The 23,909-nt window shown below is 29.7% G+C and overlaps 3 protein-coding genes across 6 annotated transcripts; 2 read left to right on the top strand and 1 right to left on the bottom strand.

Annotated features, from left to right (window-relative positions):
- Positions 1-1,811: 1,811 nt before the first annotated feature.
- LOC113857897 (probable nucleoredoxin 1) lies at positions 1,812-4,655 on the top strand. The gene is made up of 4 exons (XM_027490172.1): positions 1,812-1,943; positions 2,526-3,005; positions 3,126-3,605; positions 3,757-4,655. The coding sequence occupies exons 1-4, from the start codon at positions 1,854-1,856 to the stop codon at positions 4,411-4,413; spliced, it is 1,707 nt and encodes a 568-aa protein (XP_027345973.1). The 5' UTR covers positions 1,812-1,853; the 3' UTR covers positions 4,414-4,655.
- A 7,941-nt stretch (positions 4,656-12,596) lies between these two features.
- LOC113857368 lies at positions 12,597-15,963 on the top strand. Of its 2 annotated transcripts, none has more exons than XM_027489161.1 (6): positions 12,597-12,729; positions 13,213-13,352; positions 13,432-13,593; positions 14,029-14,151; positions 14,367-14,510; positions 15,379-15,963. In XM_027489161.1, exons 2-6 carry the CDS (start codon positions 13,227-13,229, stop codon positions 15,826-15,828), a joined length of 1,005 nt encoding a protein of 334 aa, XP_027344962.1. In that variant the 5' UTR covers positions 12,597-12,729; positions 13,213-13,226; the 3' UTR covers positions 15,829-15,963. The 2 variants fall into 2 exon arrangements, with proteins under 2 accessions (XP_027344962.1, XP_027344961.1); XM_027489160.1 differs by having other exon boundaries at positions 12,625-12,729; positions 13,221-13,352; positions 15,379-15,837.
- LOC113857367 (pantothenate kinase 1) lies at positions 15,905-23,690 on the bottom strand. Of its 3 annotated transcripts, XM_027489158.1 has the most exons (11): positions 23,277-23,491; positions 21,183-21,392; positions 20,529-20,575; positions 20,027-20,143; positions 18,438-18,557; positions 18,243-18,337; positions 18,067-18,160; positions 17,778-17,909; positions 17,153-17,265; positions 16,529-16,797; positions 16,464-16,481 (listed from the first exon to the last, which is right to left on the bottom strand). In XM_027489158.1, the coding sequence occupies exons 1-10, from the start codon at positions 23,359-23,361 to the stop codon at positions 16,572-16,574; spliced, it is 1,239 nt and encodes a 412-aa protein (XP_027344959.1). In that variant the 5' UTR covers positions 23,362-23,491; the 3' UTR covers positions 16,464-16,481; positions 16,529-16,571. The 3 variants fall into 3 exon arrangements, with proteins under 3 accessions (XP_027344958.1, XP_027344960.1, XP_027344959.1); XM_027489157.1 differs by having other exon boundaries at positions 15,905-16,797; positions 23,277-23,690; XM_027489159.1 differs by having other exon boundaries at positions 16,314-16,797; positions 21,339-21,392.
- Between the last annotated feature and the right edge of the window lie 219 nt (positions 23,691-23,909).

Here is a 23,909-nt window from a genome sequence, read left to right as displayed (position 1 = left end):
ATATATATATATATATAATGTATGAGATATAATAAAATTATTGTTATTTTTATATAAATATATGATTTAAAAAAAATTATACAAATGTATTATGTACCACAATTCTATTATACTTTTACTCGTTAACAAAGAAAATTTTAAGATAAAAAAATTATTCAAGGTAAATTCAGAATGACCCTCACATTTTTCAACTTGGTAAGAAAAGTCTTATTCAAGGTCACAACACTGTTAGCCAATACTTAGTCCCTTCTTGTATTTTCCTTACTCATAGATTCTTGATTCAAAATGTACTGATCATATTTGTTTCTTTCAACATGTGTTTTTGCACCTTACTGCACCTAACGGCATTGGTTCTATTCAGTTGTTGCCAAATTTAATTCTTCATAATTTATTTTTTATTCCTTCTTTTATATTCAACTTACTTTCTCTAAGTGCTTTACTCAATGCTTATCCTTACGATGTTATATTCTCTAATAAATCGTTCTTTATCTAGGTAGGACAAGGAACCTTTCGTAACGTTGGGAAGGGCGAAGCACGCAAAGGTTATGAATTTTTGCATTCAATCCATAATAATTTGATCACTTCTATTTCACAGTCTCTTTGTAGTTGTGTTTCACATTGGATTTCTTCTAGTACATGCCATAATAGACATGGATTAAAAGCGAGCATTATCCTTGTTGATCAAGTTATTCACTCAGAACACGGACACGAAAAGAAGAAGGGAAATGTCTTGCTATTTTCCTTGTCAAGTGGTCCAAAGATTAGTTGCCTTGTGAAGTCATGGCAAGTCGTTTTATAATTTATTACCTTTTATATGTTTTATTTTTTATTTTTTATTAGTCTGGCATTTTGCCAATGAAACAATGACACGTCATGCTTACTTCTTTTGTTCTTTTTTGTTGCCATTAATGCTTCTTCGCTGCTCGGCCGACCATTGCTTTCCCACTGAGTCCCTGACACAGCTTTTTGACGTTACTATGGATTAGCAATTGGACTGTAGCAGATTATCTACAGAGTTGGAATTTACATTATTTGATAGTTTTTTATTTTATATGATTTTGTAGTGTATTAAAACATATGCTATTAGTAGACTTGGTAATAAATGGGATTAAATGAAATACTAAAGTATATGCATTCATACCCACATTCAAAACAGTGTTCTTATTAAGAAGGTAACAGCTTTAATATTTATACCTGCATCTATGAATATCTACCTACATATGTATCTTAGAATTTATTATTCATGTTTTAATTAAATTAAATATACTATTCTATTAAAACGTTTTTCTTAATTTTTTTTGACAAATTAAAAAGTATTATTTTAATTCCAAAATTAATTATAAAAATTCATATAGCAAAATTCATTAATTAATCTGAGTAATTATTTAGACTTATTCTCAGTAGGAATTTTATTTATTTTTTAAGTTGACAATTATTATTTAACTCATTTTGATTCATCAAACGACAAATTTTATCAAGTTAGATAAAATAAATTAAAATTTAATTTAAATTTATAAAAATAATGTTTAAAACAAAATCGATAAATTTTATAGTATATTTAAAGATAAATTTAAGTTTTTATATTAAATTATGTGATTTTTATTATTTTTAATAAAAATTGACCGTAAAAAATAACACACGTTAAAAATATATATATTCTTTTGCGTGAAAGTTGAAAAAAAGAAAAAGTTAAACCAATATGATTTTCTTAGGCACCAAGAAAAATCGAGAAAGGTAGCAAATTTTCCTAGCTTGCTGTTTTGGGTTTTTTGTCTATAAATAGTCTTTGCGAGTGGGGTTGTAGTCCACGCTATTTGTGTTGTGTTGTGAGTGCCAAGTTGTTAGTGACTAAGATGGCAGAATCTGTGGATGTCACACACGATGTTCATTCCCTTCTCTCTTCTCCGGAGAGGGACTTTCTTCTTCGTAACAACGGCGATCAGGTACCAATTTCCCGTTCTCTTTTTCATTTTTTTTCTGCTTTTATTTATGGTTTGGTATAGGGAACCCATTTCTTAGAGGTTCAAAAGAATCTTTTCTTTTTTCCGCTCTTCCATGTTTTTCTATTTTGAGGGAACGGGTTTTTCATGGTTTTGATACTTGATTTTTGGTTAGTGACTTAGTCGCATATGTAACAATTTTTTACTCCTTTTTCTAGATTTTGTATCTGATGTTAACTCTGCATTTCCTGTTTCTGTGGATGCGAAAATTGTAATTCTTATGATTTGGGCGTTGGCCCTTGGAAGTTTTTAATGCAGAAGTAATGGGAAAAAGAGAGGACTTTGTTGAATGGAATTGTAATTGGTCGCTCCATTCTTGATCATTCGAAATATGATAAATGGAATGGTGATTGTTGTTATTTGCCTATGATTGGATGAGCTAAGTGTGACCCTAGTTTGCCTATGGTTGGATGATGTAGTGTTCTTCTGAATGTTGCAGCTAATTTCATTTTTTTGAAGTGGTGACTTGTTTTGCTCATACTGGTGGAAACTTGTGGTTTCATTTCTTATATCTTGAATTCACAGGTTAAAATTGACAGCTTGAAGGGAAAGAAACTTGGTTTATATTTTTCGGCATCATGGTGTGGTCCGTGTCGAAGATTCACACCGACTTTGGTGGAGGTGTACAATGGAGTGGCTTCCAAAGGTGATTTTGAGGTTGTTTTTGTCACAGCTGATGAGGATGATGAATCCTTTAAAGGTTACTTTTCCAAGATGCCATGGCTTGCAATCCCATTTTCTGACTCAGAGACTCGTAGTCGCCTTGATGAATTGTTTCAAGTGAGGGGGATTCCCCATCTTGCATTACTTGATGAAACTGGGAAAGTTGTTACTGAAGATGGATTTGACATTATCCGCGAGTATGGAGTTGAAGGATACCCTTTTACATCGGCAAGGATCCAAGAGTTAAGAGATCAAGAGGAGAAAGCTAGGATGAATCAGTCCTTGAGATCTGTATTGGTGTCTGCATCCCGTGACTTTGTTATATCATCTGATGGAAACAAAGTAAGCCAGTGACTTCACTCTGTTTGTATGAGATAGTAGTTTCCTTTGGTTAATGTCTTGTTTTTTTACCTTGAAACATTTTCATTTCCAAATTTGACTTTTACTTTCATGTACACACAGATACCTGTGGCTGAGCTTGAAGGCAAGACAGTTGGTCTGTATTTCTATTTGTCTTCTCACAGATCATGCATTGACTTTACTCCACAACTTGTGGAGGTTTGTAATAAGCTGAAGGCCAAGGGGGAGAACTTTGAGATTGTGTTGATACCCCTTGATGATGATGAAAATTCATTCAAGGAAGGATTAAAAAGTATGCCTTGGTTATCCTTGCCTTTCAAGGATAAAACCTGTGAAAAGCTGATTCGGTACTTTGAGCTTTCAACCCTCCCCACTTTGGTTATTATTGGACCAGATGGGAAAACCCTTCATTCTAATGTTGCAGAGGCTATTGAGGATCATGGGGTTGCTGCATACCCATTCACTCCTGAAAAGTTTGTCGAGCTCGATGAAATAATCAAGGCCAAGGAGGCAGCTCAAACCCTTGAATCAATTTTGGTATCTGGAGATCTAGATTTTGTCATTGCGAAAGATGGGGTGAAGGTATAACTTTGTATAACAGAAATTATGTTAAGTGCATTCTCTCTTTCCCTTTTACCTTTATTTGTAGCAGCATTCTATCATATATTTTTCTCTCCTTTCCTTCTCACTCTTTATCGTGATATTAACAAGTTTGTACTAATTCCCATTTCAGATTCCAGTGACTGAATTAGAGGGGAAGATCATCCTCCTCTACTTCTCAGCCCACTGGTGTCCTCCATGCCGTCTCTTCCTTCCAAAACTTATTGATGCATATCATAAGATTAAGGCAAAGGACAATGCATTTGAAGTCATTTTCATCTCAAGTGACAGAGACCAAGCCTCCTTTGATGAATTCTTTGCAGGAATGCCATGGTTGGCACTTCCCTTTGGTGACTCAAGGAAGAAAAACCTGAGTCGCAAATTCAAGGTATCTGGCATCCCCATGCTTGTGGCCATTGGATCAAGTGGCCAGACTGTCACAACAGAAGCGCGACATCTCGTTGCACTTTATGGGGCTGATGCTTATCCTTTCACTCCGGAGAGATTAAAACAAATAGAGGCAGAAAATGAAGAGACTAGGAAGGGGTGGCCTGAGAAGTTGACGGATGAAACACACAAGCATGAACTTGTGTTGACGCGCCGCAGGATTTATAACTGTGATGGTTGTGATGAAGAGGGACGTTTATGGTCTTACTACTGTGAAGAGTGTGACTTTGATCTCCATCCAAAATGTGCATTGGAGGACAAAGGTAGCAAAGATGATGACAAGGAAGAAGTCAAGTCCAAAGATGGATGGGTTTGTGATGGAGAAGTTTGCACTAAAGCCTGAAATCTGCTTGTTATATTTTGGTGATTAATTGTGTGTAGTTTTCTTGCGTGTGATGGCAGTTAAAGGCCTTTTCTAGTATGTCTTGTGGTTATGAGTTATGTAAAATAATTTGAATAAATCTTTAATATATGGTTTAGTCTTTGTTCCTTCTTTATTACTCGGCCAAAAATTGTGGCTATACTCTTTGCCATCCCGCTTTAATATTTCAACCATATCTTATAAATGCATTAACGGGTGACTTTACTACAAAGCTTGTACAGATTTATAGCAGACACTAGCCCAAATTGAGATATTGTTCATATATGGGATCCTCCCTGATGTGGAGAAATAATCCTAGACTTTTCAATGCCATAGATGACTAGAGCTGTCAAAACAGGCTACTAAAGTTTTAAATTTCACTTGACTTAGTCCACTGGGTAGCTCTATTTTTTCAAAGCCCACTGTATATCTCCATTTTCTTTTTCTTATAATTAGTGATTTTATTTTAACTTTAAGCTCCAATATAAAAAACATGGTAGACTAGGATCAAGATTAGGAATGGATTAGTTCACCTATTTTAGAAAATAATTAATGATTATTATATCATTTATTTATAATATTTATTAAATTATTTTATTTAAATAAATTAAAAATTATATTTTAAATATAAAAAAAATTTAAAAAATAAAAAAGTATTTATTCAATATATTAAAATTTTATCATAAAAAATAATATCAAATATAATTATTTAATTTTTACATTTGTTTAATTTTTTAATTAAATTTAATATGACACGTTAATAATTTATGATTTTAATTAATAAATATTTTTAAATATATAATAATTAACTAATAAAATAGTATTTTTAATGAAATTTTTAATCAATTAGTAAATTTAATCAATTCTAGTATGTTTTGATATTTTTTAATGACTTTTAATAATTATGAATTCATTATAGTTTAGATTTATACATGGTATGATTATCTTTAATATAAATATAAATATATAAAATTCTAAATTATTATTTTTAATGAATTTTACATAAATATATAGATATAAATAGATTGTTTATTAAAAAAAATTGTATAAAAAATATATAGTTGTATAAATCAATAAATACAAATATAAATTAAAAATTAAATTATTATTTAATTTATCAATTTATATGTATTTTAATTTATCGTATAAGTAATATTTTCTATATTACATAATTTTATGTATATTTATTTGTTTAAAATAATAAATTAATGAAACAAAAAAATTAAATATTTTATAATTATTCTATTTTTTAAAATTTAATTATTATTATTATTATTGTCACTATATTATATATTTTATATTGAGTTTAAAAATTTATATTAAGTGAAAAAAATTTATATTAAGTTTTATCATAAATTTTTTGTTAAGATAAAAATTTAAAAACACAAGTTATTTTAATTTAAAAATAAATTTTATTATATAAAAATAAGTCAAGAGTTAAATTTATAAATTTTTATTGTATTTATTTTCTATGTCCGTTCTATGTCTATAGTTTTATCATATTTATTTATTTTTTTGGTCAGTGTTATTTTTTATTGTCAACTTTATGTATTTATCGTGATTTTATTTATTGAACATAAGATATCTCAACAAAAATAAAATATGATTTTTACAAAAAAAAACTAAATTTTTTAATATTTTTAATATAAGAAAATAATAATATAAAAATTTTATAACATAAATTTTATAGCTAATATTTAAATAATATTTTTAAAATTATTTATAAAATTATATAAAAATATTGGTACAATTATTTAATAATTATCAATAATACATATAAAAATTAAAAAATATATATGTAAAGTAATTTAATAATAAATAATTATATTTTCATTAATATTATTTAATGACAACAATTATTATAAATATTTAATATTTACAAATTTTATCCTTCCTTATTTTTTTAAGTAATTTTATTGGTTTACTACAGGTTTATAATAAAAAATATTATATGAAATAAATATTTTTATACTCTAATAATTATCACAATCATATCAAATTTTCTCGTATTTAAATTTTGTAAGAATAAATAAATTTGTTGAACCTATAAAACCCTAACTTTGTGACTGTTTTAGTCTATATAAATTTTGATTTGTCAGACTTTTTAGTTCTGTCTCACGTGGACTAGAGTTAGAACTCGCCGGTTGAATTTTATTTTATTTTTTACAACTCAACAAATGACTTTGCTTAATGACAAATGCTCCCATTGATGGATCTTCTTGCATTAGTTATGGGGGCCTTCTGTTACCCTATCTTCCATCTTGCATTTCAATAGCAAATCATTTCATTTCTATAATTTAGTCCTTCCTCAAACAGTGCTAAAGCCATTAAAATTCCTACTTCGACTCTGCTTATAAGGTATATTCCACCATTCTAATCTTTTGTATTCCTTTTAAAGGGTATTTTCTTTTTCTCCGAAACTTTTGTCAAGGGGTTACATATGTAGCTCAGTATGGTAGTAGCTTCACAACAGTGAGAAGTACTTGTGAAAGATCTCTAAAATAATCAATTCCAACTTTTTTCTATTTTGCCAAGTTTGTCTTTATTAGTGTTCATTTTCAAGTTTAAACATCAACGTTGAAAGACCATTTGGAGAGTCAAATTAAACAAGTTTAAAAGTTCATGAAAAATGTTCAAAAAATTTGACGATGAAAGCTGGTTTAAACTAGTCAATTTTATTTTTAAAAAAATTAATTTAATTCTTTTAACTATATGAAAATCTTCTGACAAATTATAAAATCATATAATCATAATAAAATTTCACTTTAGTAGGATAACAACAAATTAAAAAATATACAAGTAAGAAAGTCAAGAGTCTAAATTGCTTAAGGCATTTTAGATAAATAAATTGGTCAAGCTTAAAGTTCATTCTTCCATAAGCTTGGATTAGGTTTACATTTAAATTTAAATATGATACTAGTACTCAATTCAAAAAAAATAATTAAAGGCCTAAAACTAATATAAAAAGGAAAAAGAAGGCCAAGCTAAAAAATATATAAATTAATTCGACCTGTTGAATTAAAATAAAAAAAAAAAAAAGAAGAAGCACAAGCATAGACAATACAAAAAAAGAAAACAAGAGTTGAGGTAAAGATCCAATATTATGGTATAAGCCCTAGTTAAAAGAATAAAATAAAATGTCACAATCAGGTTGAAAGCTAGCTGAACTTGAGAGAAGTTTTAAGATAATAAAGTTCTACATTAATGAGTTCACAACAAATTAAAGACATATAAGCAAGAAAGACATGAGTATAAATTACTTAAGGCAGTGTAAAAAACAAAAAACTTATAGTATGTTGTTTGATTGCTGTTTTAAAAAATAAAACATAATATAAATTTATATTGAATTTTTTTAAATCATAAAACTATTTAAAAAAAAAACAATAACTCTCTTAATCTTAAAACACACTCTTTCTTAATCTTAGATGTGATCCACATTTAAAATTCCTAAAACCGTATCAAAGTCAAGGTCCAAAACAGTCAAGCCCAAAAACACCTAGACTTGTGATATAAAAAATTTTAAAATAAATTAACAACTAATTAAAAGGTAAGTAAAAAAGTATTATGTGCTTAAATTACATAAAATATTTGGACAAATAAATCATTTAAGCTTAAAAATTCACTCTTTCCCGAATCTTAAATTGAATAAATCCTATTACATATTAGAGCTCACCTAAAAAAAGTTCAAATTTTTGTTTCTTTTTTAAGAGAAGGTGGGTCAACCCAAAAAAAAATCTTAACATTAAAAAATTAATGAAAAAAGAGCACAAGCTCAAACAACCGAAAAAAAAAAACTCAAAAGTAAAAGTACAAACTTGAAGTACTCAACTAAAAAAATAGTTAAAATTCAAGTATGTTAGATGAACTTAACTTAGATTGTTAAGATAATAAAGTCTTATATTGATTGGTTAGTAATAAATTAAAGAGTATATAATTAAGAAGGTTATTAGTCTAAATTACCTAATGTATTTTAAACAAATAAACTACTAAATTTTTATTTAACATTGATTGTTTTATTCATATAATTTTTAAACATGCAAAAACTTATTTAATAAAATATTATTGAAGCATTAAATAATAAACAAATGAGATTGATTTGAAACAGAAAAATCATAATTAATATCATTATAAATTTATTATTACTATTCCTGCACAAAACAATGGGTTCTTATCTAGTTAAGAATTTCATTAATTTTTTAGCATAATGTCCATTATTATTTAGAAAATATCAAATTAAATGTACTAAATTTAAAGAAAAAACATAAAGAAGATGTCACAAATAAATATACTAAATTAAATTATTATTAACTTATAATAAAATTATTCAAACAACAGTAAATATTTAACATGATTTTTCTAGAGTTTAATGAAAAATAATGTAGACTATTAATATTCTTTTTACTAACTTAACACGAATATTGTAAACCTGTATATTCGTATGATTTTTAAATATTTAAAAGTGATTTAGTAATATTTTCTTGAAGAATAAAATAATAAGTAAATGAGATAAAAAAAAATTGTAATTGATGTTACCAAAATGTTATTATTATATTTGTACATAATTAATAATATTATACATATTTTAATCAAGAGTTTCATTGATTTTTTTACTGATTTTTATTATTATATATTTAATTATCATTTGGTATTATACATAGAAGTTATGTTAAAGATATTGGATTTGAAAAAAAAAATACAAAACAAGATGTTACAAATGGTCTCATATATTAAATGCTTATAAGGTTATTATATATTTGTATCAAATATATTAAAAGTTTAATTTTAATTTACTGTTAGTGTAAAAAATTCTACACTCTCAACTAATTTAGAATATATTGTAAATGTAATTTTTATATTAATTATTTCATAAATAAATTATTATTATTATTAATACAATAATTTATAACTAAATGATGATATAAAAAGTTTTATTGTAAATTAAGAAAGCATTAATTGATAATGTTCTAATTATCAGCATACCATAGATTATTATAGGTTATGTAAATTTAATTTGTCACTTCTTTTTATAACTCAAATCATTAAGTTTCATGGATTTATTGATTTTGAAATAAACTCTTAATAAATTATAAAAATTAAATGTTGCATGCATTATAATATTATATTAGTAATGGATAAGAATATTTGTTAAAAAAATACTTATTAGGTATAAGGATCAATTAAATAGTTTAAGAAATATTAAGAGTAAAATGTTAAATACACTATACTAGATTATACTTTTTGAGAAGCGTTTAATAGAAAACTCTTCTTTGAAACTCACTTGTAAGACAGTTAAGATATAACTAATTTCTATAATCTTTGTTTTAAAGAGTGGTTAACACATGAAATCACTTTATGATAAAGTGGACAACATCCTTAAAAAGTGATTATACATATAATCACTTTTCAAGTTGATCTGTAGATCAATATTTTGTTAATTGATTTGTAATATTAAATTCCCAACAAAAAATTTTCTTCCTCGTCTACATGCATCCATCAAATCTTTCTCAGTTCTATGTACTTACTACCACCATTTTCACCATTATTCATTCTCATTATCTAAATAAATTTCTTTTTTGTCATTCATCTTTCTCAATGTTTCCTGCTACTGTATTCTCTTTCAGTACTCTTCGAAGTGAATAATGGGAGTTGTCCCTGCAATTTAAGTGAACAACGATTTAGTTCGAAATAGGGTTGATTCAAGTTAGTCACATTATTTTTTTGAATTATTTTTTTATAATTATATTTTGGGTTTGGCTATTTTGAAAATTTACAAATTTTAACTTTGTGAACTTAGGAATGTAGATATAAAACAATATATGTTATGTTAGTGAATATCACGTGGACATAATTCTATTTTTTTTTTATTATGTTACTCCATTTGAGACCATTAAAGATCTTCCTTCTTAGAAATAACCAAAAGAAAATTATATTCATAAAACTATAAATGTCTTTGACTCACCAAATTCTCAAACATGTTCATTAAAAAAAAAATTAATGTTCTAATTTTTAAACAAACAACTCCTAGTTAACTTGTAGGCTATAACATAACTACCAAGAAACTTAGACCTTCACTAATGATTTATTTTTATTTTAGACCTTGCACAGTTTGCACATGTCTTACATGTTACATGCTTTGATATCGTGAAGCTTATTATGAGAATTAATCAACCTATTGACAAAGTATAAATTTTTATGTTCGTTAAGTACTAGAGAAAGAAGTGTATTGACATAATCAAGAAGAAAAATATCATCAAGATTATATGTCTCTATGTGTTAATTGTAAGCCATTATTGTTTGCATCATTTAAACTTTTTTTGAGAATTAGTTTTTGGAAGGAAAAAAAGACAAATAAAGCTTATGTAATTATTATATTTTTTTGAAAGATTTAAGATGAGAGAGAGAAAATTTATAAAGGTTCCAAAACTTTTATAATTTTTTATATTTTTAAGTTTTTTTAATTTTGGAGAGTCTTGTATAAACTATTTTTTCTTTTCTCTTGCTTCTTCGCCTTTTAAACATTTTTTCTTACTCTCCAAATTTTCAAACAAAATTTTAGTAGTTAGTAAACATATTAGAGCTGACAAAACAGGTTGGTCAGAAGGGCTTGGTCCAAAAAATTTGTTAAATAAACAAGTTTTGATTTTAAAAAATAAGGCTCAAAATTACTTCGAAGCATATTAGTTTGATTTAAATAAACTCAATACTAAATAAGACTTTAACTAGTTTAATCTGTGGGCTCAGGTAGCTCTCCCTTCTGACCAAATCCTTCTGACCATTTATATATATATATATATATATTAAACTTATTATATGTATAAAATAAAAAAATGATTGTTACAAAAATAACAAAAAAAAAATAAGTGGCCTATTAAATTGTTATTAACAGCTTAAAATAACCTATTATAAACACTAAAAATAACAAAAAAAAATGATATGTTGTTATAAAAATAATAAAAAAATGGTCTGTTAAGAAAAATAATAATAATAAAGAAAAACAGCAAAAATAAATTTATTCAGCTTGCCAGGCCGGCCTGTGCACAGAACCGTGTAGCCCGCTAAGGTTACTCTGAATTGTGAGGAATAAAAGCCTCCAACGCATCAACACAGCATCGTATCGACACCAAACCTTTCATTTACTTTTGAGTTCGTGGATGACAAGAGTTACAAAACCAACATATTTTAAAAGGAGTGATATTTTCATCCCATGAAATCTCACCCATTACAATTAAATTATTTTAATATAAAACTTTATTATATAAATATTTTAATAAATTTTAATGATGAAATTATCTACTTCATTTTTCTGTTGGAGTTAGAAAGATCCTGATCATTTTATAACTTAAGTATAGTTTAGTTTTTTTAAATTATTATTTGTTTTTTGTGAATTATTTAAAAAGCATTCAATAATTGATTATTTTTTAAAATTAATATAAATAAAATATACCACTTGATATACTATTAGCCTTAATTAAATGCTTCATCATTAAAAGTTCTGTAATTTTTTTAAAATGAATTTCCTTTTAAAAAAATCGATTATCAAATGTTCTTTTCACGAATCTTATGTTAGTTTTTTCAAGCTTTTGGTATTTAGAACTTCTAAAATTATAAATTTTTATTGAGTTTGTTACTTTAAAAGGATAAAAAAATTTTGATAATTAAAATATCAAATTAAAAATCCTTGTTATAAAAGAGTGTGAAAAAAATCAGCAGATAAAAGGGATATTGCTCGATAAAGAAATTTTTTTAATGAAAATATATTTCAAAAATAAAAATAAATAACAGATTAAAAATAAAAAAATTCAATTAATGCTCCATTAAAAAAGAATAACACTTATTTTTTAATAACTTTTAAAAATTTATGAACTTAATTTTAAAGCATTGTTAAATAAAAAAATATACTATGTATTAATTAGAATATATAATATACTTTTTAAACTAATAATTATATTAATTCGTAGTCAAACTGTCAATATATTTTAATTAAATTTAAAATTATTGAATACCAAAAACGTTTTAAAAATGTATTAAGAAATAAAGTGCGGGTCGAATGTAAACCCACCGTCCAAAAGTCAATGTTTGAACTCCTGTTTGACGGGCTAACTAATGAACTTGAACAATAGTTGCACGTGTTCCTCTTCTTATCCTCTTTCTCCATCGTTCATACTTTTCAAAAATATATAATAAAAAACAATGATATGTAATTGAATAAATCATCTTTTCCATTTCCACCGTTTCATGCTAAGATCTGGGTTTGGCTTATAGGAATATACCGCGGGGTGATTGTAGATATTTTACCCTGTAAGTTCACTTTGAATCTCTTCTGCAAAATCAGCTTTATTCATTCAATATTCAGTTTTTGGAGCTATTGGAATTCCCTTCTGCTCCCTATTACTTTGCTTTTTCCTTGTTTTTTCTGATGAGTCATGCTTGTTCTAAATTTGGGTTGAGTTCAATGTTTTGATTTCCTGTAGAATTTGATGCGTGGTGCATTTTGTGCTTAGTTTGCTTGTGGCAATTTGTCTTCATCAATTTTAATACTTTTGATAACATTTGATTTATGATTCCTTTTATTACTTGAACATTTGTCCTGTCTTTCTTATATTGAAAATTCCTGAGCCAACTTATTGCTGATTGAAAGCTAGATTCTGTGAAGGTCATTAGTATTACCTCAATCAATTTGGGAACTTTATGGTAGAACATTGTGTTTCAGAATTGACTTCAAATGGACTCGGGAAAATAGTATTGTATTTATAATATGAATTAGCCTAACCGTTTTAGAAGAATTCCAGGTTCTTATGATGGATGAGTTAGAGGTGACAAAGTTCGGCTTAAATGTCAGGAAGAATGAGAAAGATGGGTTCCCAAGGAGACTAGATCCTCCAATATCTAAATTTTTTGGGCAGCTCCAAAGTGTTGTTAAGGTTAATCAGCTATCTTGTGGCTTAAAATTTACTAGGAACCTGTTTTGAACTTAACAACATAATTGTTTTCTGACTACAGTCACGGCTTAGTAGATTGGCAAAACAGGATGGAATGAATTTGGTCAGATCGGTACAGAGAAACGGGAAAATCTCTTTTAATGCCTCTGAAGATGAACTGAACGAGCAAGTGCAAGCATGGAGAGAAAATCCTTCTTGGGTTGACAAGCCGCCGGTAATAAAGGTGAGGAGCAGTTAAATGGGAACGTTCGGTTTTCTTTGGAAAAGGTTGGTTTAGTTGCTTCAGATTGTAGGTAGACTAGCTTGCCTTGGAGACTGTTTCTAACTTCTGGATCTAAAACTTACTAAGATACCTCTAAAGTTTTTGTAAATTGAGGTTTATTCAATTCTATTAAGATTTTAGAATACTATATAGTTAACTTTTATATGCCTTCAAGATGAATGTTTTGTATGCAGATGAAATCTAGAGTATACTTAATGAGTGGCAGAAAAACTGCTTGACCAAACAAGGAATGGGTAGCACTTTTAGGCCAGATGGGTCCTAGAGGATGTAAAAATCCAGTTTGTCACACTTAATGAATCTAAATATTTGAAATTATTAAGGAAATAGCTATGTCTGTTGCAGTATATTTATGTAATATAATGTTCTTTTTGGCAGGTGACTGTTCCCAAAGGCTCTCTTTGCAACCTCAATGTAGAAGTTGATGTTGGGCTGCCTCCTGATGCAGTATATAATATAGTGACAGATCCTGACAATAGGAGAGTTTTCAAAAATATCAAAGTAGGTGACTTAAATTCATTCATAATTATGCTTAAAGTGTGTTTGGTTACAACCTTCCTCAAAAAAATACTTTAAAAACATTGATTGAACATTGTGTTTCTTCTTGAGTATATATATATATATTGAACTTCTAGCTTGTATAATTTGTCAGCTGCATTGTTTTAGCAGCCTCCCAAAGGCCTGCATATCAACTTGGTGATGTCTTTCTTGGTCAGGAAGTACTATCCAGAAACGTTTTGGTTGATGAGGGTCATAGGCAAGTGGTTGATCTTGAGCAAGCAGCCATTTGGAAATTTCTTTGGTGGTCCGGGACTATTTCAATTAATGTTATGGTAGATCAAAATAGAAATGACCACTCTGTAAGTCTCTATTCCTCTTATAGATAATTGGTGGATTCCATGTTTGTTATGCATAATTATGAGTACACCGAAACTTGCCATCTATGAAACAGACTTCAACACATACCGGAACACCACGAATCAATCTTTCTTATCTATTTGTCTGTCTGTCTATCTATCAGTTTATAGAGAGAGAAAGAGAGATACTCAAATGAGATATGAGTACCATAAGAAAAGATTAAAATTCATAATCAATATTTGGATATTCTTATATATTTTCCTTTTCCTATAATAGTGAGTCTCAAGAATATTGAGACATCGTTTTACAAGTACTGGGTTTCTTCATTCTTGAATATTGGTGGGTGTTAATCCATACGAAGGTATCAACTTAAGTGTTCAAGCTGTATGGTGGTGTCGCTAAAGTGTTCGACAAGACAAAATATAATTTTTAAATTATACATTTAATGAATTGAGGAAGTATCAATATAAAAAACGTGTCTAACATCGGGACACTTTAAATCAGAGGTATTTGTGTTTCATGCTCACCATTGTTAAATATTATCTTTACTCCAAGTCTCCCTTATTTAAGTGGAATTTTTATTTATTTAGTTAGGTATTTATTTATTTTGCTTTGGTGTTTGGTTGATTCACTTGAAATTTGACTTTTGGTAGCAGACACACTGTTTCTGAAAATGTACCATCCTAATAGCATAATGTTACTAGAATTTTGTTCGACTATCTAAAATTGAAGAAAATGTGCCTCAAATTTTATGGACAAAAGGTTGCTAGACAATGACTTAAGAGAGTGTGAATGAACACTGACAAGCTCCTGCTTTTCATCCAACAAATGTTGATGTATGTCTTACATACTGCTATATAATTTTGTCAGATGAAGTTCAAGCAAACCAAGACTGGATTCATGAAAAAATTTGAGGGCTGCTGGAAGGTAGAGCCTTTATTTGTTGATGAAGCAATGTGCCTTCCTTTTAAACCCATGACAAAAGAGGATTACAATGCATGTACAAGAGGCAAAGGAAGAATTGGATCTAAAGTTAGCCTGCAACAAATACTTCAACCAGCCATTGTGCCGCCCCCTCCCATATCATGGTATTTGAGGGGAATTACCACCCGAACAACTGAGATGCTTATCACTGATCTGCTTGCAGAAACTGCTAGAATAAGAGGAGGATACGAGGTTGAAATGTCTAAGGGAGAGGAGCTTCAGGGAAAACCTGGTAGAAATGTGGACCTGTTTGCTAACACACGTGACATTAAAGAAAGATGGCTTTTACGTAGAAAAAATGCCAAGCTGAGTCAAAAAAGATTACTCACTGGCTAAGGGATTTTCTTATGTTTTATTTTTATATTTTTAAGCAATCTGTCTAGATTGCTACATAGTAATTCAGTTTACTTTATAAAGGATTCTGATGTATGCATTTTATTACATAATGTTAGAAGAGTCACCAATTTCAGCTCATTGCATTGGATTCCAACTGGATGATCTTTTTGTTAACCTTCGTTGACTTACCCAATAGCGTAACAGGACAGGACATTACAGTTCTTTTCTTTTCTTTTTCTTTTTTATTTAGGGGGTGGGGATTAATCTTCTTGATGTTAGATGGTCCAGTATATTTGAAATATGAGGCCGTTGTCATGGGATGATTGACTAGTCATGACTATAAGATTCCAGAAAGTAGAAAAGAAAAAATACTTTTAACTGTAAATACTCTGGATTAGTGAATGCTAAGAATCATATCCTCATTTAAGGATATCATAACATTATCCAAAATAACAATAATAAAAAAAAAAAAAAAAATCCAAGAAACACAAAAAGGGTTATCACTAAATGAGTAACAAGGCTACAGCTGAGGTATTCCTACAAATCATTTGCTGTTATACAACACAATGCATCTGCTGAAAGTGCGAAACAACGGCAACTTACTTGAGTTGTCATTCTAATTTTCTCTTTTCCTTTAATTCTAGGTCAATCATCTGTTATAATTAATATTTTAGACGATTTTACAGAACCAAATTATAACAGTTACAACTACAAGTCATGAATGCAACGAAGAATTTCTTCATCTACGCTGCATAGACACTGCACTCTATACTTTCATCTCCATTGAACTCCCCATCTGGGGTATCATGTATTTTATCCTCAGCAAAGGATAACTTGCCGGGACTTCTTTGAACCATTTGATTGACCAATAATTCCTTTAGGCCATGTTTATCCGAACTCATGAAGGCACCAACAGCTCCAAGAAACCCTTCATGCTTCAAAAACATTGCCTTAGCCTCACCTTTAGACCTGAAAAAATAAACGGATTAAATACGTCCGTTTTTCTAATAGTTATGTTAGAAGCAAGCTAAGAAATCCTATCATAATTATAGCATCATGCAAATGCAAACCCACACTGAATGTGCAGAAAATTGAACCAACACCGATAAATACTTGCTTCTGTTGACATGCTTATGTTCCTAGGTGAAATGCTGGAAATGATCTTCCATTTGATCATTCTGAATACAATGTTTGTGAATGGTATTTCTTTGGGGCAGCAGCACTCAAAACTTATACAATTATTTTAAGAGATGGATTTTAGACTAAGATGGCAGCAATTTCATTAGTTTTGTGATAAGTAACAACAGGTCCATGTCCCTCTCACCAGAAATTAACAGCAACAGATAATGTGTCCATTGTGAATGGGTGCCTCCGAATAAAAAATCCAGCAAAAAAAATCCTCTTTAGCCCAAAGCGAAGGGCATTTAAGTAAGAGATCTGAAAGCAAACAACAAAAGAAACAAATTATGCCAAATCAGTTTTACTAATTAACGTGAGATAAATACTACATGACCTTATGTTTAGAGATGGGAGCCGTCAAAACAAAGGCATTAAAGCACACAGAAGTGCATGGGTTATGATCCGTTGAGGTGGTGAAAACTTTATCAATGTGACATCCATGAACAACACTTATAAATGAAAATTCCACTGTATCCACAGTTGCTTTGAGAATTAGCATTATGCCGATATTATAGTAGCTAATTGTCGGAAGAGACAGGCTATAAACTGCTCTTCTACCAACTTGAACACGGATTATTCCTGAATTGTTATAAAATATAATACAAGAACTGACACATACGTATATTACTAATACAGATCAAGTACACAAGCCTGTCCAATAAAACTCCCTAATATAATAAGACTCCTAATTCTAATATCTAACCATGCTCTCCGTGTATATCAAAGTAAATTATGTTTTTCAAACTAAAATCCGACAGTGCATAACTGACCTGCCCAATATTATTTGAGATCATTCTTAGCAGTGATCGAGCAATATCTTCAGGTTTGTAATCTTCACGCTCCTTATTATCAGAAATTGCCTTTCCAAAACTAGAGGCTATTGTAGTGGATGAAAGACCTATCTGTTATCAATCAAAGAAAAGTATATTCCAGCAAATAACCGGTAGATAATACTATTATTCTCCACTTTTACAATATCACTTCACAGAATGATAACAGAAGAATGATTATTGAATCATTTTTCACAGGAAAATGGACATAAACCTTCACCAGTCATACCTTTGTATAGTCCATTCCGCCATAAATATCTCCAACAAGCATATCTACTGCCCTGTTGTTTCCCCGATAACTTAATTCCAGCAACTCATCAAAACTGATTCAGAAGGTACATTAATGGTAATCCTATGTGTTTGTATAGATATTAATAGTGAATTTGCCAAAAAGAAAGAACCAACCTCTTGCAATTGGTTAAAAGCTTTCCTAAACCCCAGAAAGTTCCTCCACCTATACTTGTTCCACTAACTCGCTCAAACTTTCCCTCTCCTTCCACCTATATAAAAGTATATAAGATTATTTGAGGTGCTGAACAAAGATTAGATATTGTGAAATTGGAAAAATATTGCAAGTAAAGCAACTTTTATGATAACTACCTTGATCATGCCAACGCCAGACCCAATATTAACAAGAAGATAGGGATACAGATCATTCTGGTCAATCTGCACAAATTGCTTTTGATCCCCCATATAAGTAAATGCTTCCTGGTGGACCACCTATTGAAAGAAGATCAAGATATAGATGAAATCCTCTGTTTAGAAATTCTCAAGGTGCATGAAAATGAAGACTCAACAACTAGTTTACAGCAAACTGAAAGAACAGTTTATAAGAAAAGCCCCTCCACAAACCAAAACAACAACAGAATGGAGTTCTTGTAGTATTTTCTTACATGATAGTGAAAGGTATATTGAAATGCGGAATGCCACATGCCTAAACTTTAAACAAATTAAGGCTTCCCATATGTCAGCAGTAACAAGAAGAAGAGGATAAATTTAACTTTAGATAAAAAATTATATATTAAAATATAATTTTGATAAATATTAAACTAAATGGAAGCAGGATGCCGAGATGAGTTTAAATGACACAACAGTCCTCAACTGAAAATTTTGGCTTAATATTTTGGAGGGGAATAGACATTCAAAGCAAACGGTTATTTTACCCACACTTTTTTTTCACCACAATAAAAAGTTTTAAAACACAACAAAGGCTGATTCTATGTGTCAATAACAAATAATCCCTGTTGTTTGTACAAATGGCTCCAAATTTTACAAAACAATCCAATTAGCACTATGGACAGTAAGCTCATAGCCAATAAAAAAAATCAAAATCTCAATAAATGTATGAGTGACAGTGTAGCTCACTTTACAAAGACAGCTGACAGAATAGCTGAAAATCTAAAGGTGATTTACTTAGATTTGATGTGCTACATTCTACCCAAATGACAATCAAAACAAAGCATTTTTCAAACTACAGCCATATGCCTAATTAGCTTCACATTTAGCCAATGACAATAAGTGCTAAATATAAAACACTTAACATTAAGTGCTGTGAAATTACAGAGTTATGAGGTCAGTCAAACTATAAGCGTTGATAATACAGATCACATACTTCTTGAAGATAAATATTTGTAATTTTATGAAAAGGAAAAACTACAATTTAAGACAGTCATTGAATATCAAAATACGCATATGCTTTCAATAGATTGAGTAAACATTAGAGCTGCTTTATGAAAAGCAAGTCTTCTGACTCAAACATATACCTTCAGATTGAACACATGAACGCATTAATTGAATGATCATTACATGCCCACTTTCATTAATTCTCAAACAAAATATCTTCCAACACAATTGTTCCAAAAGTGACAGAGAAGAAATGAAACTTTTTAAGACAAAAAATCATTTAGCAAACCTTAATGTACATAAAAAAAAGCATCTTTTGACCACATGCCTAAATTAGATCATGGCTAAAACTTACAACACCCCAAGTCCCTAACCATAATGTATGAACTATAAAATTTCACATATGCGTATGCTAATCTTTTAGCACATCAGAAACTATTTATTGAATGCATGGAGGAAAAATGCATCTGAATCTCACAATAATTTTTATTTGAGATTTAAAAATAACAGAATGTTTGCTTTGAAACAACAATATGGCAGAATTAGTATCTGCTTTAGGATCCTACCTCCAGAAGAAAATTTGCTCCGGCCACAAGACAATCCATTTCATCTTCCTTGTCAAGAATGACTCCTAGTGTTTCCTTGAAGAGGTCTGCATATTTGTATGCACCACCACCTGTGGCCTTCTCACCAATAGTTTTTCATTCTTAAGAAGTACATAAAGTGCCTTTAAGTAAATATTATCTTGTATCAAGTGAAATACTTTTTCATTTGAAATATATCCGTAAGGTTCATGTGCCTGTGCATGTGTTTACCTTCAGGAACTATTAATATCTTTCAATTTTAAATCAGCTTCTAGGAATTAATTATATATCCATCAACTGTGGCAAAACAGAAGGTATGGAATAGAAACTGCTTCAAATAACAGCAGGGGAAAACTTGAATTGGTTACTAGCTTAGATAGAATCTATAGAAATTTTTCTCAAAATACTTGTCTGTAAAATCAAATACACCAATAAGAACAAATTCTCCATAATAGGACAAGCTCAAACTTTTTAGTTTGATTACCTTAACAGCTATCGGAAGACTTCCAGGATTTTCGTGCAACTGATTGCCTGAATTCATTATTAGAAACAAAAATTTCAGAACGACCTCAGAAATGGAATGGATATCATGAAATATATGATGACAAGTCTTGTAAGAATTATTTAAGCATATACGTTCTTAAGGATATCCATCAGTTTGAAATTCTGCTACTTTCGCTTTGGATTCTATGAAGTTAATTCATCACCTAATTAGCAAACTAAAATCAAGCTTAATTCAAGGTCAAAGGCTACAAATTTGCAAGTTAAGCTTATTTATAACCAAGTGTCACTAACAAACACTAGAGACTTCCATGACCAATCATATACAGAGCAAGTACAGCAAAATTTAAAAATCAGGAAGGAATAAAAGAATTTAGCAAAAACAGGGATAAGAAATTATGTTCAGCCAGATTGGGAATCTATACAATATGGGATCAATTCAATACAACAGTGATTAAAAGAGGCAAAATGGTTGGTTAAGTTCAGCTCAGAATGCAACTTGATCCAGTCTCATAAAGAAATAAATGTTGTGCTAACCATGAAGAAAATTACATGCCTCAGAAAATTCAGTTAAACTGAAAAAAACACTATAAGCATTAAGAGTTGCAAAAACAAAGGAACACAATTATGTACACACCTCCAAAATGAAGTTTCATGGTCTTGATGAATTCTAAACAATCATTTATCTTGCTCGTTTCAAACTTCTTAAAATTGAGCCTCCCATTAAGAACATGATATTGGTTATTTCCATTGGATTTCTCGATAGCCTTTTTATGAGATATACCCTCCTCACCATCAATGAAATGATCATCATCTTTTGTGAAGTAAACTAGCTTGGCAAGAGATCCTGTCAACAGTGAACAATATTACTTTAGGCAAGAGATAGTTGATGTGGAAGCAGAACTTCCCTTCACAATTCACCAAAATTGGGCAGAAGTCTGACAAAATTAATGATAGTTGGACAGCAAAGTAATAATCATACTTTCAAATTTTCTAAATAATGCAATGATGTTAACAAGACCAGTGTCATTTACATTTTCAATATGCAAGTTAGCTCAAGAAAAATGATGACAATATCAAAAGATAATCCATAGCCAATGACATGACATCAATCAAGTTGAGAAATTCACACATACATCGGAATGATGAGCAGAACTCCCAAGCAAAATACCAACGACCAAGAAACCGTAGAATCTCGTACTCATTAAAGTGCAGGCAAACAGTTTTCAATGCATAATAATTATGCTTAATAAATTCAGAAACATTAAATATATCTTATTAAATGCTTTAAATTACCCAAAAATGCAAGCATTGAATGACTTCCTGTGTTTTCAATATAATAAATGCTTTCTTTTTTAATATAAACTTTTTACTTTTATTTCCATAACAATGCCTTTAGAACAGATTAGCATTTGCAAAAAAATAATAGTAACAAAACAAGATGAGGGTTTGGGTGTGTCATTGAATGCCAGCATTGAATGACCTTCTGTGTTTTCAATACAATAAATGCTTTCTTAATTAATAAAAACGTTTTATTTTTATTTCCAAAACTAATTCCCTTAGGAAAGATTAGCATTTGCCATAAATTAATAGTAATGAAAAAAAGATGAGGGTTTGCGTGTGCGAGAGAGATAAAGATATCAAATCAAGTTGAAATTTTCAGTGTTTACATCATAATAGTCCAGAAAAATGAGAAGCAGGCATGCAAGTTGAACACACTATGAAAATGAATAAAATAAACATTAAACTTCAAAGCAATTACAATAGAACATACACAACAATCAAGCCTTTGGCTACATATAGATTAATCATCACCACTGGGCTTTATCAAAAACCTACAAATTCTCAGTGAATAAAAATTAGCAGAGGGTATTCTTTAACGGATTTCTCTTAATGTTTTCACAGCTCTTCTCTAACCCTTTTGATCAAACTATCTTTCATTCGATACATGTTGTCCAGCAGAGCCTCAATTGGTTTTCTTCTCAAATGACACAGGCATATTTCTGTCATGTTCTCAGATCAAATGGCTGCTACTCCAATTTTCCCCTCCCAGTTAAATTCATTCATAATCTTGTCCTTTCTCATATCCCTACTCATCCAATTCAACAACTTCATCTCGTCACACTTATTTTTGTTCATGTTAGTAATTTCCATTCAAACATTCACCAGACCACCATAATCCAACAGGATTTTCCATTTGAGTTTTTAGGCAATTTGGAATCATAAATTAAGCCTGAAGCAGTGAAGCTTTTTTTTTTATTTTTTAATTCACCCATGTAACTTGAATTTTATGTGAGTATTTGTGACACCCCCGTCAGAAGAACAAATATTCTCACCCCTAACTGAATTTCAGCGACTTCCAATGTTGAAAGTTCTAATTCAGAACCAACCTAATTTCAAGCTTCAGAAACTTAACTCATGCAATTGAATTTGGACATTAAGCTGAACTGGCAAAGGAAAACACGAAACCAACGCAAAAAGAGGGTTCAAGTAACAACCATAAACACAGATACCAAACCAAGACAAATGTTACAAGCACTAATACCAGCTACCCAAAATGAGAATAGAGGAACTCTCAATCAAGATTGAGAATTTTCACCAAAACGAGTACCCCCACAAAATTGAACAAACCAAAGACATCAAATTTATATGAAAAACGTAAAAAGAAAATTCCGGAAACCATAAGTGAAAAAAAAAATCACAAGCTACAAGTGAAAAATAGGAAACTTACCCCCAATATCCAAAGCCAGATGATATGCATGAGTTGATTGATCAGCATCCGAAATTGCTTCAGTTCGAACCTCTCTGGGATCCATTGTTTGTGTTATTTCAATCTCTATTGTGCGAAGCCGTATTTGCTATAAATATACGTCGTTGAGCCAAACTCCTCCTTCATCTGAAACCATGCGAGATAAACAATTTACACAATCGTTCTTTGTCTGGAAAGAGAAACGAAGTAATTAATTGATTAAGTAATTAATGACAATTAGTGGGGTAGTGAGTGAGAACGAGGGTCCATTAAAGTCGATTTATTACAGAGGGAGACGAAGGTTGAAATGGGTTAGGTAGATGCGCTGTTTTCAACTTTCGCATTTATCACGCAAACCACATTCGTGATTTGGGGTTCAATATTTACGTGGTAAGTAGAAGAATTGTAATTCCCAACGCATACAGATATAGCCTTCTGTTTCTGTTCATTACTTTTATCTTCTTATTTTTCTAGTTTTTTAAGTGGGTTTTTAACCTGTGCCAACTTTTCACATAATAAACTATAATAAGTATATTATTTAATTAATTTGTATTAATTATTTTATTATAATTTTTTAAAAAAATATTTTTTACACTCCTTTTATTAATTAAGTAA

The sequence above is a fragment of the Abrus precatorius genome, unplaced genomic scaffold (assembly GCF_003935025.1).
Source record: "Abrus precatorius isolate BTA unplaced genomic scaffold, Abrus_2018 Scaffold2, whole genome shotgun sequence".
NCBI lineage: Eukaryota > Viridiplantae > Streptophyta > Magnoliopsida > Fabales > Fabaceae > Abrus > Abrus precatorius.
This window is presented reverse-complemented; position numbering and strand designations above follow the sequence as displayed.

Excerpts from the sequence above, each read along its gene's own strand:
- LOC113857897 (XM_027490172.1), top strand. The coding sequence starts at position 1,854 with ATGGCAGAATCTGTGGATGTCACACACGATGTTCATTCCCTTCTCTCT. Across the intron at positions 1,944-2,525 it reads TTCGTAACAACGGCGATCAG|GTTAAAATTGACAGCTTGAA; the intron begins GTACCAATTTCC and ends TTGAATTCACAG. Across the intron at positions 3,606-3,756 it reads TTGCGAAAGATGGGGTGAAG|ATTCCAGTGACTGAATTAGA; the intron begins GTATAACTTTGT and ends TTCCCATTTCAG.
- LOC113857368 (XM_027489161.1), top strand. The coding sequence starts at position 13,227 with ATGATGGATGAGTTAGAGGTGACAAAGTTCGGCTTAAATGTCAGGAAG. Across the intron at positions 13,353-13,431 it reads AGCTCCAAAGTGTTGTTAAG|TCACGGCTTAGTAGATTGGC; the intron begins GTTAATCAGCTA and ends TTCTGACTACAG. Across the intron at positions 13,594-14,028 it reads ACAAGCCGCCGGTAATAAAG|GTGACTGTTCCCAAAGGCTC; the intron begins GTGAGGAGCAGT and ends TCTTTTTGGCAG.
- LOC113857367 (XM_027489157.1), bottom strand. The coding sequence starts at position 23,361 with ATGGATCCCAGAGAGGTTCGAACTGAAGCAATTTCGGATGCTGATCAA. Across the intron at positions 20,576-21,182 it reads CATGAAACTTCATTTTGGAG|GCAATCAGTTGCACGAAAAT; the intron begins GTGTGTACATAA and ends TAATGAATTCAG. Across the intron at positions 18,558-20,026 it reads GAGCAAATTTTCTTCTGGAG|GTGGTCCACCAGGAAGCATT; the intron begins GTAGGATCCTAA and ends TTCTTTCAATAG.